Here is a 19,092-nt window from a genome sequence, read left to right on the forward strand (position 1 = left end):
TACATAGATGTCACAGAAAGGTCAGAGACACACTGGGTCAATGGGAAGAAGGTGAAGGTGGCGGGACAGATAGATTTCACAATCTGGACCCAATGCTCCCTAAGGGAACCATGAAAAATATCAAATACACGTGCATGTACAACAGCCAAATAAGATTTCCGACAATCTGTACCTCCATTGTTTTTAGTTAACGTCTGGTCAACAAGTCCCAGCTGGGGCAGGAGAATGAGCATCTGCCTGACCACACAAAATTGCAAAAGTGGCGGCGCAAAACTGCCATAATGCTGATAAGCTTGAAGATGATACAGCAGTGTAGGGAGGGCGTTCATTTTCATTATATTAGCACAGCCAAACCAGAAGTCCTTTTTGTGCCAAGAGTCCAAATCTATAGCGAGTTGAGCTAAGAGGTAGAAAATTTATTTCAAACAATCGGTAAGGTCACTATGAATACATGAACGTAGGTTTCGGATAGCTGCTGATGGCCAAGTGAATGGGTTGTTGGCCTGTATAGAGGCTTGTTGAGATGGGGATAATGCAACATGGAGAGCCTCCATTTGGCTGTATTAACCTTAAAATTAGGTCAAGTCACAAAGTAATCAAATTCCACCAGGACAGAAGGAAGGTATGGGGGGGGGGGGTATCACTGATATTCAAAACTTGTTTCTAGCAAGTGAAACAATCTCGTTTACCTCCGTAATCGCGCGAGATTTCGCTTCCCTTGCCGAAGTCTCACAGAAAGGATTCAGAAGTGTCAGGATTCTGAATACACATGACGTCCAGGCTGGATGATCATGTGTATTCATTATCAGGACACTTGATTAACGTTAATCTCTGTTTATGTGGCTGCACATCGCTGCTGTGTAAATCAATGGAGATGTGTATGATGCGGACTTGTCACGGATTGGTCAGCGTCATACACTTAAACACGCCCAGTTAAAAACAATACACGCCCAGTTGGACATAACGAAAAAAAAAAAACGCCCAGTTGTCCAATTCAAACCTCATTTGCATATATATATAAAATAGCTCATAACTTGGCCAAAAATGAACGTTTTTAAAAAAAAACAAAAAAACTTTACTGTTATCTACATTGCAGCGCCGATCACATGCAATAGGAGATAGGGATTTGAGAATGTGGTGATAGAGCCTCTTTAAGCATTATAGTGAATATCCCATCACTTAGGACAAAGATTATATATCTGGCCTCTGGGTCTGTGATGCAGATAAGTACCTAATAAAAAATGCAGCATAGATGTCAGTGAGCGACAGAGGGCACTGTTTTTATTGCAGGCAGGTGATTGTTACCTTTTTTATTTAATGTAATAAGTGCAATATTTGGGCTTTTTCAGCCCCTTCAGGTTAAAGGGAGACAAGCTTCATGGATGCCATCGTATGTGTGTCTCATGAGGTCAGTCAGCTCCATCCAAATCCCAATATCAAGAACAGGACTAGGGTGATTGCTGAACCACCAAAAAAAATAAATCAGGAAACCTACGATAAGGGATAAGCTGAAGTATAGCAGAAAGAGCCAGCTGGGGGATATGCCCCAAAGACTCAGCTGATACCAATGGGGCGAAAGTGACAGACATCCAAAGGCTACTTAGCTCCTATGTGAAGCCTAATTTAACAAGCTAAAGTGCGCAAAATCTAATCTAAGAGTTAAAACATTTTAAGGTGTGTAAGTAAAATTGGAAAAACAGGGTAGCCCCTGAGAATTAGAAATTACTAACACTCAACAGTGCCTTAATACAGGATCAAAGTTACCCCACATTTTGCCAGTTTGGTGGGTCTGGCTGCACCATTTTAAACCCCCCTCCCAAAGAATACCACCATTTTTTTTTTAAATAAAGATATAAACACATACAATAAAAAAAAACAAAAGACACATTTTTCTTCTACATACTTACATCTAATCACTGTCCAGGATTCCTACTATGAGAAGGTAGCATAGCTTATATTATGAAACCTATCCAATTTCAACTCCAGCATGAAATTTACTAATTTAATATTAAAAAAATGGTAACCACCACTCAGAAAATACTATTTAAAAAAAACAAGCCATTTAAGGATTACCTCAAGGAAAAAAAAAAAAAGAAAAAAAAGGGAAGGGGTGATTCAACTGGGTAACAGAAAAACGTATTATGCCTTGGAACTAAATATGAACTTAAAATATCCCTTTAAGCTTTATTTTTTATTAAAAACATCCTATAATATATTTCATTTAAAGCCTATCTAACCTATCAGAATAAGCAGTAGTATGTGTGTACTTGAAGAATAACACTATTTCTGGCCATTATAGGACTTGTATTCTGTAACGGATTCTTAGCTGTTTTCCCCTCTGTGGATTGTCTACTTCTCAGTTTTCTCTGAACTAGAGGTTGGAACGGCTATCACCTCTGCCATACATTGCACACAGTGAGAAATCTGCTCTCCTATCTCTATAACATAAATAGAAACAGTAGCAACGTGGAGGACATTATACACCAGTAATGAGCAGTGTAGCTTTGAACCCAGCACTGGGGTGAGATAGAACACTTACTAGGAATCTGAAGCATCTGGGTGTCTCTCACTCTGCTCCCCTCCTTCCGCTCCATAGCCTTCTATGGTCAGCTGTTACCTGATCCTTCAGTAAACTGATAGTCCGCCTCCTCTTCAGGAGATGGAAAAAGTAAATTCAGAGTGTAAACAGTTAGGAAGGAGTACGGGAGAGGAAAGGAGCTTGTTAAGTTTAGAGGCATTTTTCTCCAATAAGATATATTACAAAGTTACTTATAGTCAGTCGCTTGTACTATCGATTTATGCAGTTTGTTGAAAGGGGACTATGGTTGACATGTACACACTCAACCCAAATGTGCCATAAACAAACAATTTAGCTCCTCTGCCCCATAAATCAATTATGCGTTTATTAACCGTTGCTTACAATAAAGCTGACAGAATATATTGCATCCAGATTTAACTAGAATAAAGATTTCTATATTTTCAGTGTTTTATATCATTAGTGGAAAACAGAACACTGCAAACTTTCAAAATCCACAAAATAAAAAAAATGCCGTCCTTTTATAGGTGCTGCATTCTAAGCAGAAAAATTTAAGTACCGTAAGTTGTTTTTCATAAGTGGTGACAATATAGTTTATATGAAATAAAAATTAATGACAGTTATGTTCAATATAGACTATGAGCAATGAATGGAATCAGAACTTCGCCTTGAAAAGAGGAATATAAAGTCTAGTACCAGATGAAATTTTTATTACACAACAGTTTCTTTGGGATACACTGCAGCTTAGAAAAGTAGGTATATTTTGAGCCGACCTCCATACGTGTCTATACCTGCTGTAATTTTTTTAGGAATGTCAGAACATTTAGCATTTTGAAATGTGTGTATAGAAATATCAAGTCTTCCATTCATGCCAAGTAAAACAAAGCTTGCCTGTAACTCAATGGACAACAATCTCAGTTTTATAGCAGAGCTTAACAAATGTTTTCTGTTTTATTGCATCATTGACCATTAAACATAAAAAAACAAATCTGAAGGACACTGCAGATCATGATCACATACTATATATTTAAAAAAAAAAAAAAAGTTTTGTAAGCGATACTTACAGTAGACAACTTTTATCTACTAGTGATATAGACCTTATATAAAATGTAGTTTCCCTCCCACACAATAATTGATATTTATTTACATATATACACACACACGTGTATATATAAATATATATGTAAGTAGATCTGAACATGAATAAAAGACTAAGCACTGTACATTGATTCTGGTAAAATTCAAACGAAAACGCTTTAAACATTAAACAATTTTAATAAAAGTTTCTGTACAATGCTAAGCAGTTTTATTTACACATAGAAAATGTAACAGGAGTAGTGTTTCAAATGACAGAACTCCTTAAATTTCAATGGCAGGTAATCTGGAAAAAAATAACAGCATTCCATTCACAAATATTTTCAAGCAATAAATATGTATTTATAAATAGTGTAAATTTACATCAAGATTAGAAACAAAAATCACAAATCTGAAATTTATTCCTTAGTCTATGTGCAACCCATTTATCTTTGTGACTTGGCTGTTAGTTTTTGTTTTTTTTTGTATATTTTTTTTTTTATTCATTTTCTTTTTTATGAAACATAAATTGTAGCCGTCATGTTTTTTTTCCAAAACAAGACAGATAATAGAAACTTAAAGCGGGCTAAGGAAAAAAAAAATATATTCACTTTTTACTTTAAAAAAAAAAAAAATAATAAAAAAAAAAAAAAAATGCTCCAAAGACATAAAATTGCTAACTACCTTACAAAGACGACCAGCTAAAGTTAGTACTTAATAAAAATGAAACTAGGAAGGGATGAGGGATGGAAATGAATGAAACATTTTCAGCCCAAAATAAGATGGAAAAAATTTTTTAAAAAAATCAAGATAACTAAAGTGATTTTTCAAGTCAGTAGTCTGTATAATGTTGCCAGTCTGGTCAGATATATACAAAACATGAATTTCTTCTTTATGAACAGCTGGATCAGCATTTTTTTTATAGTAAAGTCCTGGAGTAGGAGCATTTCTCCTGTCCAGTTGTTGACACTCCGCACTTGGAAGGTTGCATAGACGCAGCTTTCAGCCAGCAGCCTTATGAAACAGCTACCTAACAAAAATAATGGAGAAAAAAGGGGGAAACACAAACAAGAAAAAAGAAACAGTGGTACAGAACTGGGTCGCTTCCTGAATATCAGAAATGTTCTCATTTACTGTCCATTGAAAAACATCAAGATGACGGTGAAGGCATGGGAGGAGCCTGGGGAAAAAAGTTTACATTTTAGAACCTAAGTAAATACAGCTGCAAACATTGAAATAAAATTTAATAAAATAAGGACGCAGCCCACAGGATACGGCAAATATTTTCATCTCTGGAATTCTGAAGTCAGAAATTATTTTTCCCTCGGTGTGAGGGTTTTGGTTTTTTTGCGGGACAATTTGCATTTATTTAGTGGCACATGTAATGTATAACCTTTATTTTTTCTGGGCGGGTACACCATGTATAATTTTTATACACATATAACAAAGCCATAACAATATTATTCCATTGGCTAAGAGGTGTAGGGCTTGTTTCATTGGTACCATTAAAAACTTTTTGATCATTTTTTATTTTTTTTGCGTGGAAGAATAAGCAAAAAAAAAACGCAATTCTGGCATTGTTTTTTTTACTTATTTGTTTTACGTAGTTCACCGTGCGAGTTAAATAAAGTAATAATTTTAGAGTTCAAGTCATTCAGGATGAACCAGAGATGGGCAGAAGGATCGCAGAACGATATAGTCATTAAAGTGAAAGGAGACCACGTTGGACAGAAAAGAAAGCACAGTAGGCAGCAATGCCTTACATCCTGATGAAGTGTTAAACATGGGGCGCGACAAGACAGGGCTACCAGTTCAGAAACCTTCCAGATAGAGGTCACTGCCATGGGTACACACCACCTTCCAGATGAGGACAAATAAATGATCAAACGGAGCCAACTGCAGCGTGGTTAGACCCAAGGTCAGATTCCAGGTAGGGCTGGGTAATAAATGTAATTCAATTCAAATAATTTGCCATTTAGCAGCTTCACAATTGTGTTTTTGCACAGAATTGTGAATTTGATTTTATTCATACTTGTGGCCAGGTCTTCTAAACTGGGCAGCCGGGGATCTTCACAACAGCAACAGTGCTCAATATTCTTCGCTCATCAGACAGGGGGTGCCTGGTCGAAGTCCAGAGACTCTGGTACCGCTCACAGATTGCACAATTGCTGGTAGTTATTACTGGGATGGAGGCACCGGGCCTCGCGCTGCTCGCTCTTTTCACTGGTAGTGTCTGAGTAGCACTGCATCTCAGGTTTAAGCAAGATTGGAGGCCACGGGAAGCGGAAAAGAACTGCCGGAAGCAGGGAGGATGGGAGGAAGGTGGTATGTAGAAACCTGGACATCGGGACTCGAATCTTGGCTGCCAAACTTCGACCTCCATTGTGAGTACTGAACTCTGATCATACATAAATAGTACTGTGCGTTACTACAAGTAACAGCAGGTCCTGCAAGTCTCTATAGCTCTGTCACATCAACTCCCATTATCTGAAGAACCTAGAAGCTGGGCACATGGGCACTCCTGAACTAGTATACAGATGTAGTCATCTTTATCTTCACTTAACGCATTAAATACACAGTGTCAACTAACTTGACATTTTCAATTACTTTTGCTGGGTGATATCACACTGCAGCAAGTTATTAGCGTCAAGATAAACTTGGCTACCTCTGTATAACTATAGTATATGCTTTATACTCCTGTAAATTTATTACTGTAATATATGCAGTCCTGGAAAGCTGGCCTCATTTTCAGAAATGCATATATTACTTTATATATTTGTGTATATTACGTTATTTTAAAATAAGGGAATTGCATGCACAGTAATTCCTTAACCCCTTAATACCAAAGGTATTTAAACCTTAAATGACCAAGTAATTTAGGTTTTTCCATCGCCGCATTCAAAGAGCTAGAACTTAATTTTGCTGTCGACATTGCTGTATAAGGACTTGTTTTTAATAGCACCATTATGGGGTAGATATCATTTATTGATTAATTTTATTAACTTTTTTGGTGGGGTAATGGAAAACCCCCCGTATATTTTGCCATTCTCTTTTGCGTCTTAAACTTACACCATGTACGGTGTGGTATAAATAACTTTATTCAGCAGGTTATATAATACCAAATTTATATCGTTTTTTTTGTGTTTTACTACTTTTACACAGTAAAAACACTTTTTAAAATGATTTGTTTTTGTGTCGCCATATTTTAAGAGCCATAACTTTATTTTTATGCTGACATAGCTGTATGAGAGCTTTTTTTTTTTTTGCAAGATGACTTGTAGCTTTTATTGGTACCATTTTGGAGTATATGCGACTTTTGATCACTTTTTATCCAATTACTTTGAAGGCAGGGTGATCAGAAAACAGCAGTTCTGGCATTGTTTTTTATTTTATTTTTTATGGCGTTCGCCGTACGGGTTAAATAATGTAATAGTTTTATAGTTGGGGTTATTACGGTCGCGGCGATACCAAATACGCGTAACTTTTTTAAATTTTTTTTCATAATAAAGCATTTTGTAAGGGGATAAAGTGTGTTTTATTTTTTTTGTACTTGGGATTTCTAGTTATTTATTGTAAACTTTATTATACTTCTATTAACTTTTTTTTTTTAGTCCCACTAGGTGACTTCACTATGCGATCATTTGATCGCTTTTAGAATACACTGCAATACTTGCCATAAAAACCATCGGCATCGCGGTTGTGCCGATGGGGTGAGAGGAGCCCCCCTCCCTCAAAAACTATTGAGATGCAGCGATCGCTATTAACCGCTGCATCTGAGGGGTTGAACGGGCTCACATGACCGGAGACCACAGCTATTGGTCTCCGATCTGAACAGGCAGCCGGATGGAAAAGTTGTCCAAAGGCGGAGACAAAGGAAGATTGCTCTATTTCAGTTGGTTGATGGGAAGACAGAATTCCTGATGGGACCACAGGCCTTGTCTATATCTAGAAAATATACGGCACTCCGATAGGTAGTGGTGCTCGAGTAGGTTCCACTCCTTAACAATATAAATTCAAGGACTCGGCACTCAGAGTGCTGAGTCCTTGAATTGATACCACAGGCCTTATGCCATGAAGGTTCAAGAACGCACCTCGCCAACCAGGGAGACTGACACCCATGGATAAGACCTATCAGTGGAGTGGGAGAAAAGAGCGGCCCTGAGAGATAGCTGGAGAGGAGAGCCACCAACTCGGGGAATGTCGTACGTTCAGGGGAAGTTGGATTTGTTGGTATAAGGAATCCGGAGATTAGTTCCACCAGGAGTGGATAGCCCTTTGCAGAGGACGAGTGTGAAAATGGGATAATGGAATTGGCCTCGATCAAAGCCATCACGGTGCCCAGGATCTTCATGCAGAAGTGGAGAGAGGTGAGTCTATACACCAGAGTCTATACACCATTGTTGGAGAACAGACAACTTCTCTGGAGTAATACCCAAGCAGAGTGGGTGTCTAACATAATTTCCAAGAATGTAATCTTCCGACAAGTAGTAAGGCAGGACTTGGAGTGGTTGACAATCCAACCAAATCCGGCCAGGGTACCCAAAGTGATCAGTAGACTGGCTAGTTTGTACTTTCTGGAAGAAGATTTTGATCAAGGTATCATCAATTTAGGCGACATATGGAACCGCAGAAGTGCCATTACCATCGAGAGGATTTTGTTGAAAAACCGTGGGGCTATTAACAGGCCAGATGGGAGTGCCAGCAACTGAAAATGACGAGGGGGAGCAGCAAAATGCAGTAAGAACAGTCACACACTGCTTTGAAGCAATTAAAACAGGCAGTTCTGCGAATGACAACAATGGAAGCAGGTGGCCACAAGGTGTCCTGCATCCAGAGAGTCTTCGCACAGATATTTGGTGGCACTAGACAGTTTATGAGACAGGTCCATTAATTATTCAGTGGTCGCACCAGGTAATACCGTGACAGAGTTGGCGAACCCATTCAGTAGAGACTCTGACGACCCAAGAAGCAGCAAAAATCAGTCTCAAGGCCGAGCCAGTAGCTTCAAAGGAGTAACTACAGAAGCAAAACTATGCTGCTGTCCAAAGGGTCGCAGAACGAAGCTGTGTCCGCCATGGGAATAGTAGTCCTTGCTAGGTTAGAGACTAGAGGGTCCACCACTGACCATTTGTCAGAATGTTTCCATTCCTTGGAAACTACCTCTTCAAACTCAGAGGGAAAACACTTATGGTACGACACAATGGGACTGTTTCAGGTGAGGAATATAAGAATATTGCTTGACAGACACCTGCGTGAGTCGAAACATTTAATGCGTTTATTGGAGCGGTGTTAATAAACACCTGATATTTTGCCACATGGATGCTGTCACAAATCTTATATTGGACATGATGGTCTTTTTTTGGAAATAGGTGAATTTTCTTGCATCTTTTGTACTTTTTGTACTTTGTGAGTGCTGCAGGCAACCAATACTTTTTGAGTCTCGGGTGAGGGAGACAGTTCCGCGTCAATGATTTGCATGGCGTCCTAGACAGCTGTGATTAGTCTGTCCACTGTAGATGACAGTTTGGAGGACTACTCAACCAGTTCTGAGTTGGAATCTGAAATTTCCCCTTCAGATAAAACCTTCCTAGGAGGGGAGAAAGGAGACCGCTCCCAGGAGACTAATGGGATAGAGGATACAGATCGTGGTTGAGAATGAGCAGATCTAATCCATTTCTGGGGTTGCCACTTGAGGAAGACGTGGATGGAAAGTCCAAAAAGGGCTAGTCAGGAAGGTGGACCAAAGGTGCCCATCATGGTGAGGTTGATGAGGTCACCAATGGCCCAGGAAAGGAAATGGGCCAATTCTGGTTTGGCACATTCAGCACTATTCATGGGCAATGCTGGGGTGGTGGAGCCACGGATGCGTGGTTTGGAATGCATCACACAGAGCAGAGAAGTAGGTTGTGTAGATGAAAATGGCCGCATGTAGAGCAAGCATAGTGACTTCCAATGGCTGCCTGTCAGAAGGATTTTTCTTAGGTGTCTGACATGGCAGTAGAGGGGTCACGACGTTCCACTGTAAACAACTGGAAAAAAATTATGACTAGGAGTCCACTTAAATACTGCAATAAAGCTAGGTATATGGCTTCCTGCCTGTATTTACACTGGCTCAGAGTCTGGAGTAGAGGCCTGAGGGAAAAAATGATGACTAAGGTGAGAAGAGGATCTGACCCTTCCACTCCGCAATCGGACGCGAGAAGTCATCTGGTGGCTGTGCACCAATCCCTAAAGTGTACCAGTAGCCCCAAAACCACTCCCCGCCCCCCAAGACGCAGGGGAAGAGATGCAGAAAATGGCATCTGGGTTTAGAAAAAAAAGTCGGCCGGGGGATGGAGGCATAATTGAGGCATCTGCAGTCACCCCACAATGTGACTGATCTTAAATTCAGCGCACATAGCATGTGCCGTGGGCATACGAGATGTGCCAAAAATACGCGAGGCGCAATACCGTTCGTTGCGTCGTGAGAGTAAGGGGGTTTGGACACACTACATACAGGATCTCTGTATGCTTAACCCCCTTAGAGTGCAGCCAGCTTCACTCCCAAAGGAAAAGGACCAGAAGTGTGCCATCTACTGGTGAGGAGGGACATGGATAGGGAGCAAGAGGGCAACCCTTATGCTGGTGGGCAACAGAGGAGCTTGCGCTCTTGTCTTCATAATGGCAGGGGGACAACGGCGCAGTTAATGGAGACTGACCGCCCGCAAGGAGGGAGGAAGACAGGGGGAAAGCGTCACCTTTGTTTCCCAGCTAAAAGGAAAGAAAGAAAAAATAAATAAATACAGAAAAAAAAAAACAGCAAGACAGCCTGCTAAACCAGCAGGGGTGTGTCTCCTACAGACACTAAGCTAATAACGAATTAGCTCAATGCCTGTAGGAGGAGGCCAACACTTTTTAAGCTTCATATCACGCCACCTAGTGGCTACAGGCAAATATCCACGGTCTGTGTACCCCAAGTGAATGAACGAGAGTTTTTTTTTAGTCCCACCAGGGAATAGACTATGCGATTAGTTGATTGCTCACTTAATACAGTGATCATACAATACTGTATTGCATTGTATTAGGCCTGCGGCACCCTTTGATAACGTCCTAGTGAGGAAGAGAGGGGCGGCATCAAGTGACAGAGGAAGCCCCCTCCCTCTGTCTTACCACTTGGATGCCGCGGTCAGCATTAACCACGGCATCTAAGGGTTCAAACAGCCATTACAGTATATAATACAGCCGGCAGACGTAAATGTACATCATGGGTGTGAAGGGATTAAATATCTTAGCACATATTATTGTCTAATAAGACTCATCCCACAACACTGTTACAGTTAAGGTTACAATCAATATAGATGACTCACTATAAATTTGCATTGCTATGATCATTTTGTGGATTTAACTCATAAGGAATTTTAGCACAAGCGTTCTTGAACTTTTGCAGTAGCAGCAGCATCAACTTTTTTTTTTTTACAATTATGTATGTTGTGAACATAGGTAGCATACAAATACATACATGAGAGATGCCCAAGTTTCAACATTTTACGGAATTTAATACAGGTTGTGTGTCAAGGCACTTAGAACATGTATACTTACTAATGTAAACAAATCATATATTTGCATTAGCTCCTCCATTTTGTACTGTTCTAGCACCACAAAGTTCTCCAGGTCTGAACTAGTTTTTCGTGCGCAGTCGTGGCAATGAACTATGTACGTCTTTCGAGAATTGCTTTCATTCGTAACAAAAAGCAGATTGAATACTTCCACCTAGAATGGCAAAAGTTACATTATAACATATATGGCAATATTACCATTACTCACTATACCACAGTCATACTACAATAAATCCATTAAATGAGAATCTATAACATTGTAACTGAAAACCACCCTCAAAAAAAGAAGCCTTGTTTCAATGTTGACTGACCTCACAGAGGCTGCAGTAATGAGCAGATTCCTCTTTTGATCTTCCATGCCACATCATCTCTTTTCCTGCAGCAATAAGAGCTTCTCTTAGTGCCTGGGATTGCTTCAGTGTCCTCAGTAAGCAATATCTGTAAGGATGAGAAAAAAATAAATAAAACATGGATATACATAATGTCAGTATTGAGCAGTTATTATCAGTATATTTTCCTTAGGAGCAAATGAGTCGAAGATTTGTCCAAACATAAGAAAAAAAAGCTGACATACACCATATATAGCCAAATTAGTATTTGTGAGGTTAGGCACTGCTGTTGGACGAGAAGATGATCTGGCTCATAATCTGCTTTACAATTCATCCCAAAGGTGTTTGGTGGGGTTGGGGTCAGGGCTCTGTGCGGGCCACACTAAACCATGTCTTTATGCACCACAATTTTTGCACAAGGGTGCAGTCATGCTGGAACAGGAAAGCGCATTCCCCAAACTGTAGCCATAAAGTTGGAAGTATACAATGGTCTACATTGTCTTGGTATGTTGTAGCATTGACATTAACCTTCGCCAGAAATAAGGGGCCTAGTCCAAAACCTTAAATATCAGTCTCAGACTATTATCCATCCTCCACCAAATTATACAGTAGGCACTTTGCATTCTGGTAGGTAGCGTTTCCCTGGCAGCCCACGAACACAGAATCAACCATCAGACTGCCAGAAATGTGATTCATCACTCCGGAGAACATGTTTCTACTACTCCAGAGTCCATTGCTGACATGTCTTACACTGCTGCAACTGACGTTTGTGATGCTAATCTTAGGCTTGTGTATAGCTGCTCAACCATAGAAACCTACAAGACACGCCTGACTAGAAGACGCACCCAGGTTTTAGACAACAGAAAATAGGGAAAAAAAGGTCATATTTTACTACTTTTACAAAGAAAAAACAATTTGTTAAAAAAAATAATTTGTTCTGTTTCACCACATTCTGGGAGCCATTTTATGGTACATACGGGTTTTTTTTTTTATCACTTTTAATAAAAGTATCCTGAAAATGTATCTAACTTTTTTTTTTTACACATTTTATTAGTTCCCCTAGGGGACTTGAACGACTCATTAGATCGCTGGTACAATAAATGGATGACTACGCTGTTTCCATAACTCCTATATTAGTGAATGGCAGTTACAGAAGCAGCGTAGCATGCTACGCTGTTTCTGTAACTACTATTCAGTTCTATGGAAGATCCAGAAACAGCGTAGCTCAGCGAGTTACGCCGTTTCCGTAACTCGACCATGTACGCTGTTTTCGGAGCTACCGAGTACTGAAAACAGCGTAGCTCGTGGTGCTACACTGTTAACGTAACTCCAATTCACTTCTATGGGAGTTACAGAAACAGCGTAGCTCAGCGAGCACTGGGCTGTTTTCGTAAATCCTGACTATTTAACCAGGAAGTTGCTGGGAGACAGCAGAGCGAGTAAGATAGAATGGGGTTAAGGGGGCCCCGTTCTAGAGATAGGTGTGGGTCCCAGAGGTGGAAGCTGCATCTAACATTTATGGGAAGACTCCCATAAATTCCGCGGTCGCTATTGACCATGGCATTTAGCTAAACGGCCAGGAATAGCGCCACCTGCAGTGTATGGAGCAGGCTCAGCGCATGAGCCCGCTCCAAACATCACCCCCTCCCAATGATGTGCCGGCACATCATGGCTCGGGAAGGGGTTAAGTAAGAAGCGGTCTTGACTGAGGACTATAAGACGGAGGGACTTTTTAGCAAGATTTATTCTTGCTAAAAGCTGCGTTTTATAGTCCGAAAAATATGGTATGTCTTGTGGCTCCCGACACAAACTTCAAGAGACACTTGGAACTCTGCAGCGAGTGATGCAACATAGGATAGATGATATTTATGCGGCACTTGGTGGACCCATTCTGTGAGCTGACATTTGACCAATGTTGATCAAGCAGATTGGAAATTTCACAAACTGACTTGTGGAAAAGGTCACATCCTATTCCATTGCCACACTTAAAGAGGCTCTGTGAGCAGATTCTCAAATCCCTATCTACTATTGCATGTGATCTGCGCTGCAATGTAGAGAACAGTAAAGTTGTTTTGTTTTTTTTAAACGTTCATTTTTGGCCAAGTTATGAGCTATTTTATATATATATGCAAATGAGCTTTGAAATGGACAACTGGGCGTGTTTTTTTTTCATATGTCCAACTGGGCGTGTTTACTTGTTTTACTAACTGGGCGTTGTGGAGAGAAGTGTATGATGCTGACGAATCAGTGACCAATCAGCATCATACACTCCTCTCCATTCATTTACACAGCAGCATCACGTTCTTACTAGAACGATGTGCAGCCACATACACAAGTGTCCTGATAATGAATACACATGACCTCCAGCCTGGACGTCATGTGTACTCAGAATCCTGACACTTCTGAATCCTTTCTGTGAGATTTCCAGCAAAGGAAACGAAATCTCGTTTACCTCGTAATCTCGCGAGATTACGCGCGGCTTGCTGGAATCTCACAGAAAAGATTCAGAAGTGTCAGGATTCTGAGTACACATGACGTCCAGGCTGGAGGTCATGTGTATTCATTATCAGGACACTTGTGTATGTGGCTGCACATCATTCTAGTAAGAACACTATGTGCTGTGTAAATGAATGGAGAGGAGTGCATGATGCTGATTGGTCACTGATTCGTCAGCATCATACACTTCTATTCACAATGCCCAGTTAGTAAAACAAGTAAACACGCCCAGTTAAAAACACAATACACGCCCAGTTGGACATACGAATAAAAACACGCCCAGTTGTCCATTGGAAAGCTCATTTGCATATATATATATATATATATATATATATATATATATATATATATATATAAAATAGCTCATAACTTGGCCAAAAATGAAAGTTTTAAAAAACAAAAACAAAACGTTACTGTTATCTACATTGCAGCGCCGATCACATGCAATAGGAGATAGGGATTTGAGAATCTGGTGACAAAGCCTCTTTAAAGGGAATGTGTTGCCAGCAAAACATGTTATTTTTTTTTTAGTTAAACAATTAGTGTGTAGGTGATTAAACATTGTTCTAATTTTTTATTTTTTTTTCACGAGTCAGGAAATATTATAAATTGGATTCTAATTTATAATATTTCCCATTGCTGGTCACTAGATGGAGCCATTCCCAAAATTGCAGCATTGCATGTGGTAAAGCAACCACATTGCTTTATGCTGCAAAATTTTTAATAAAGCACGAACATCAAACTGATATTATAAAAAAAAATTTGGTGACACTGTTCCTTTAAAGACACTGAGCTCTTCAGTATGAACCATACTACTATCAATGTTTGTCTATGGAGAGTGCATGGTTACGTGCTTGATTTTATTAACCTGTCTGCAATGGGTGCGGCTAAAACACCTGAACTCAAGAATCAAGGTGTGTCCACATACTTTTGGCCATATAGTCTATGCTCTTTACAAGTATTATTCTATGCAGAACATTTTACGACTGAAAATTGTATTCCATATATCTAAATAGTATTGTTTCTGCAGCATGTGCATGGATTCCTCCTCAAGCCCATTGAGATAAATTGGACAGTCGCAGAAATGTACACAACAAATATGCCACATGCAAACATGCCCTATCCTAAAAATAAACAACATAACCCTAAACTAATCTAACTGGATCCAACTGGTGATAACGGAAATTATATGTGATTAGAAAAAAAGCCCCAATTGAAATCAATTGTAACGTCAAAAGAACGTTTCTTTCCTGTAAATATAAGCCAGGTCTATGAGAAAATGTAAATAGATAAAAACTATACAGTATACATAAACTTACTTTATCATCTCAAAGAGTTTTGGATCTGATACTTTAATGTTCCTTGCCATGTTCCAGGACAAATTAACCATTGGTACTATTGATTTTACACACTGTAGTTTGTTCCATTCGTACCGTTCCACAGCAAGTTTATATTGGTAAGCTGTAAAAAAAAAACAGGAACAGCCATTTGCTTTACAATTTATTCACAATTGAAAATTACTTCCTGTAATTATATATTGATATACATCTACATAAAACTCATGCTTAACCCCTTGACGACAGGCGGTGTAGGTCCCTAGGCTACAGCGACGTCTTTTGGCGTCGCTGTAGAAGAGGCTTCTGAGCACTCATCTTCTAAGCAGGAGCTGTAACATGATCAAAGGGGACTGCCCACTTCCATCGGGTCACCAGAAACCAGGTGACGCGACCCAGGACTGGGGGAATCCTTTGCAGTCAGCCCTGGGGACCTAGAAAGGTCTTGTTTAGGATGCCTGCTGTTAGGGTACACTATGTGTTGCCTGTGTCATAGAGAGACAGTGTAATATATTAGCATACAGGAGTATGCGAATACATTTGGCAAGTAAAAAAAAGTAAAAAAGTTTTACATAAAGTTATCCCTTCATGGGATTAAAAAGAAAAGGCAACAATTTATTTTCTTTAAAAAAAAAACAAAAAAAAAACAAACAATTATTTACAATAAAATCTATTTTATTGCCCATACATTACATAAAAAAAACTAATAACCCACATGTATTAGGTATCTGCAAGACTGTAATAATCTGAAGAATTAAACGTCTTATTTAGCGTGGAACATGAATGGGATAAAAAAACAAAACAATGCTGAAAATCCTATAGTCACGCACAAAAATAAATTCAATAAATTATTCCAACCCCCAAAAGCGCAGAGAAAAAATAAAATTTTGTAACTTTATTTTTAATCCCATTAAAGTGACCAGTTTATTTTAGGCCTTAAAGGAAGGGTGTCGCAGGAAAAAATGTTTTTATATCAATTTGCTTTTAGTGTTTTATTAAAAAATGTTTTATTTATTTGTGTGTTTGTGTTTTACTATTTTTTATTTTTGAACTTTTTCTTGTTTATGGGGGCTGCCATTTTTTTTTTCATCTCTGTATGTGTCGATGAACGACACATACAGACATGGCATACGGCACATACAGCCCCCATAGTGAATGCGAACGGGGCCCGTTCCATCCACTATGCTGTACGCCGTCTGTGTGGCATGCGCCGCTCCCACACAGTCCAAATGGAAGGCTTCCGGACATGTGATTAGAAGCAAGCACTAGGAGCAGAAGGATCGGCGGGAGCGGCAGCGGCAGGAGCAGGTAAGTTATGTCTGTGTATGTTCGTGTTTTCGTGTGTGATTACCATTGTATGTAAGCCTACTACACTGTGTATTCGCTCAAAAAATGAACATTCAACCCCCTCCTTTCTCCTGGCACTAGCCAGGAGAAAGGAGGGGGGATTGTTTGAGGACACTAGAGCGAGTGTGTCTTCTCCAATTTTGCAGCATAAAGCAATGTGGTTGCTTTACCACATGCAATGCTGCAATTTTGGGAATTGCTCCCTCTAGTGACCAGCACAGGGAAATGTTATAAATTAGACTAATTTATAATATTTCCTGACTCGTGAAAAAAATTAAAAAAATTAGAACAATGTTTAATCATTTCATACACTAACTGTTTAACTAAAAAAAAAAAAAAAATTCTAGCGACACATTCCCTTTAATGACCAGGCTATTTCTTACGTTTCTCCATCTTCGCATTCAAAGAGCTATAACTTTTTTTTACTTTTGCGTCGACATAGCTGCATAAGGTCTTTTTGTTTTGCGGGACAAGTTGTATTTTTTAATAGCACCATTTTGGGTTACATATAATTCATTGATTAACTTTTATTAAAAAAAAAACAGAAATTGCGCCACACTTTTTTGCATCCTAAATTTACGCAGTTTACCGTGTGGTATAAGTAACACAATAACTTTATTCAGCGGGTTAAGATTGCAACGATACCAAAGTTATATTGATTTTGTATGTTTTACTACTTTTACACAGTGAAAACCCTTTTTTTTTCAAAAAAAATTGTGTGTCTCCATATTTGAAGAGCCGTAACTCTTTTCTTTTCTGTCGATGCAGCTGAACAAGGGCTTTTGCAGGACTTCTTGTAGTTAACTTTTTTTTTAAACTTTTTTAGTTGTCCCACAAGGGGACTTCACTATGCGATCATCCGATCTGTTTTTATAATACACTGCATTAATGCTGTATTGCAGTGTATTACTGCCTGTCCGTGTAAAACAGACTGGCCTGGCCTAGCAGGCATTAACTAGAGCAGATCGGGGGGCATTTGTTAGGCCCCCGGCTGCCATAGAAAACACCGGTACCCTCCGATCTATTGCAGGATGTCGGTGGGGTGAGAAGGAGCGCCCTCCCTCTCTCCAAAACCAATCTGATGCTGCCCTCGCTATTGTGCGCCGCATCTGAGGGGTTAAATCGGTGAGATCGATACCAATCTCGCCCGTTCGAGCAGGTATGCTCCCAGCCTCAGCTACCTCTGGCAGGGAGACGTTTATTTATTCTGATGCAGCGCAGTAAAAAGGCTACTGCCTTAAAGCCCGTTAATGGCCAGTGTAAAAACACCTATGGGCGGCCACTAACAGGTTAAGGGACAACTTTATTTTTTACTTATAATGTATTAGCATACTTCTGTATGCTAATACATTATATTGTGTCACTATGACCAAGGCTTCTCTTACCCCTCTTGCACACAACCGATATCGGGCCGTGAAAAACGGTCCGAGTGTCTGATGGATTTCCCGGCCCGACCACAGTACAGGTGAATGGGACCCCTGGGATCATAGACATTTTATGATGCTAGGAGTCCCTGCCTCCCCATAGAACTGCTGTTTCGTACTGAATAAAATGATACAGTACGGAAAAGCAGTTCCGCGGGGAGGCTGGAACTCCTAGCATCATAAAATGTCTATGATACCAGGGGTCCCATTCACCTGTACTGCGGTCGGGCCGGGAAACCCAGCTGCCACACACAGACCGTTTTTCACGGCCCTAACTCAGTTGTGTGCAACTGCACTTAGGACACACAATGTGCTGTCCTAACAGCAGGCAAACTGAACAGAAAGCCCTGGGGTCCTTTCAAAGAGGGGAGTTCCCTTTCATCATGCCACGGTCACGGACCGTGGCGATCAAAGGGGTAGAAATATTTTCCCGACCCCAGCTGTATCTAAGATCAGGAGCTGTTAGTTACAGCTCCAGCTTAAAGGATGAGCGCTCATCAGCCTCTTCTAGAGTGACGCCAAAAGACGTCGCTGTAGACGAAGCACCTGCACCACCTGCGATCGAAAGACGGTGGGCGGTCGTGGAGGTCTTTTCAGACCTGGTTGCTAAGGGGTTAAACAGAAAACAAAACACACAAAAAAAAACAGCAACAATATATACCTGATAGAGGCCCAACATTCCATGCAATGTTGTTACACCAGCCAATTGCTTGAACCCAATGGACTGTGCCAGCATTTATCCAAACCAAGTCCCCAGGTCTTTGAATGAACCTGTAAACTGGAACATTCGCTTCATATAAGTCTTCAAGATTCGGCCACCATGATCCCAATAGGAAATTTATATTATTTCTGTAAAGGCCAAAAACAAAAACGTGTCACTTCTTCACAACACAATTGAAATCACCAAATTGAAAGCACCAAACTAGAATGGTAATATGGCAACTAGCAAAAGTAGCA

At 40.0% G+C, this 19,092-nt stretch overlaps 1 protein-coding gene across 4 annotated transcripts in view; it reads right to left on the minus strand.

Moving 5' to 3' along the window:
- Positions 1 to 3,791: 3,791 nt before the first annotated feature.
- The window catches only part of KDM6A (lysine demethylase 6A), a 127,041-nt gene continuing 111,740 nt past the window's right edge, over positions 3,792 to 19,092 (minus strand). For all 4 annotated transcript variants that reach the window (XM_075853915.1, XM_075853914.1, XM_075853913.1 and 1 more), the window contains 5 exons: positions 18,797 to 18,984; positions 15,350 to 15,491; positions 11,517 to 11,643; positions 11,189 to 11,359; positions 3,792 to 4,790 (listed from right to left, as the gene is read on the minus strand). In XM_075853915.1, coding sequence (XP_075710030.1) covers positions 4,761 to 4,790; positions 11,189 to 11,359; positions 11,517 to 11,643; positions 15,350 to 15,491; positions 18,797 to 18,984 — 658 coding nt within the window. In that variant the 3' untranslated portion in view covers positions 3,792 to 4,760. The remainder of the gene's footprint in view (positions 4,791 to 11,188; positions 11,360 to 11,516; positions 11,644 to 15,349; positions 15,492 to 18,796; positions 18,985 to 19,092) is intronic.

This window comes from Rhinoderma darwinii, chromosome 2 (genome assembly GCF_050947455.1).
Source record: "Rhinoderma darwinii isolate aRhiDar2 chromosome 2, aRhiDar2.hap1, whole genome shotgun sequence".
In the NCBI taxonomy this organism is placed as follows: Eukaryota; Metazoa; Chordata; class Amphibia; order Anura; family Rhinodermatidae; genus Rhinoderma; species Rhinoderma darwinii.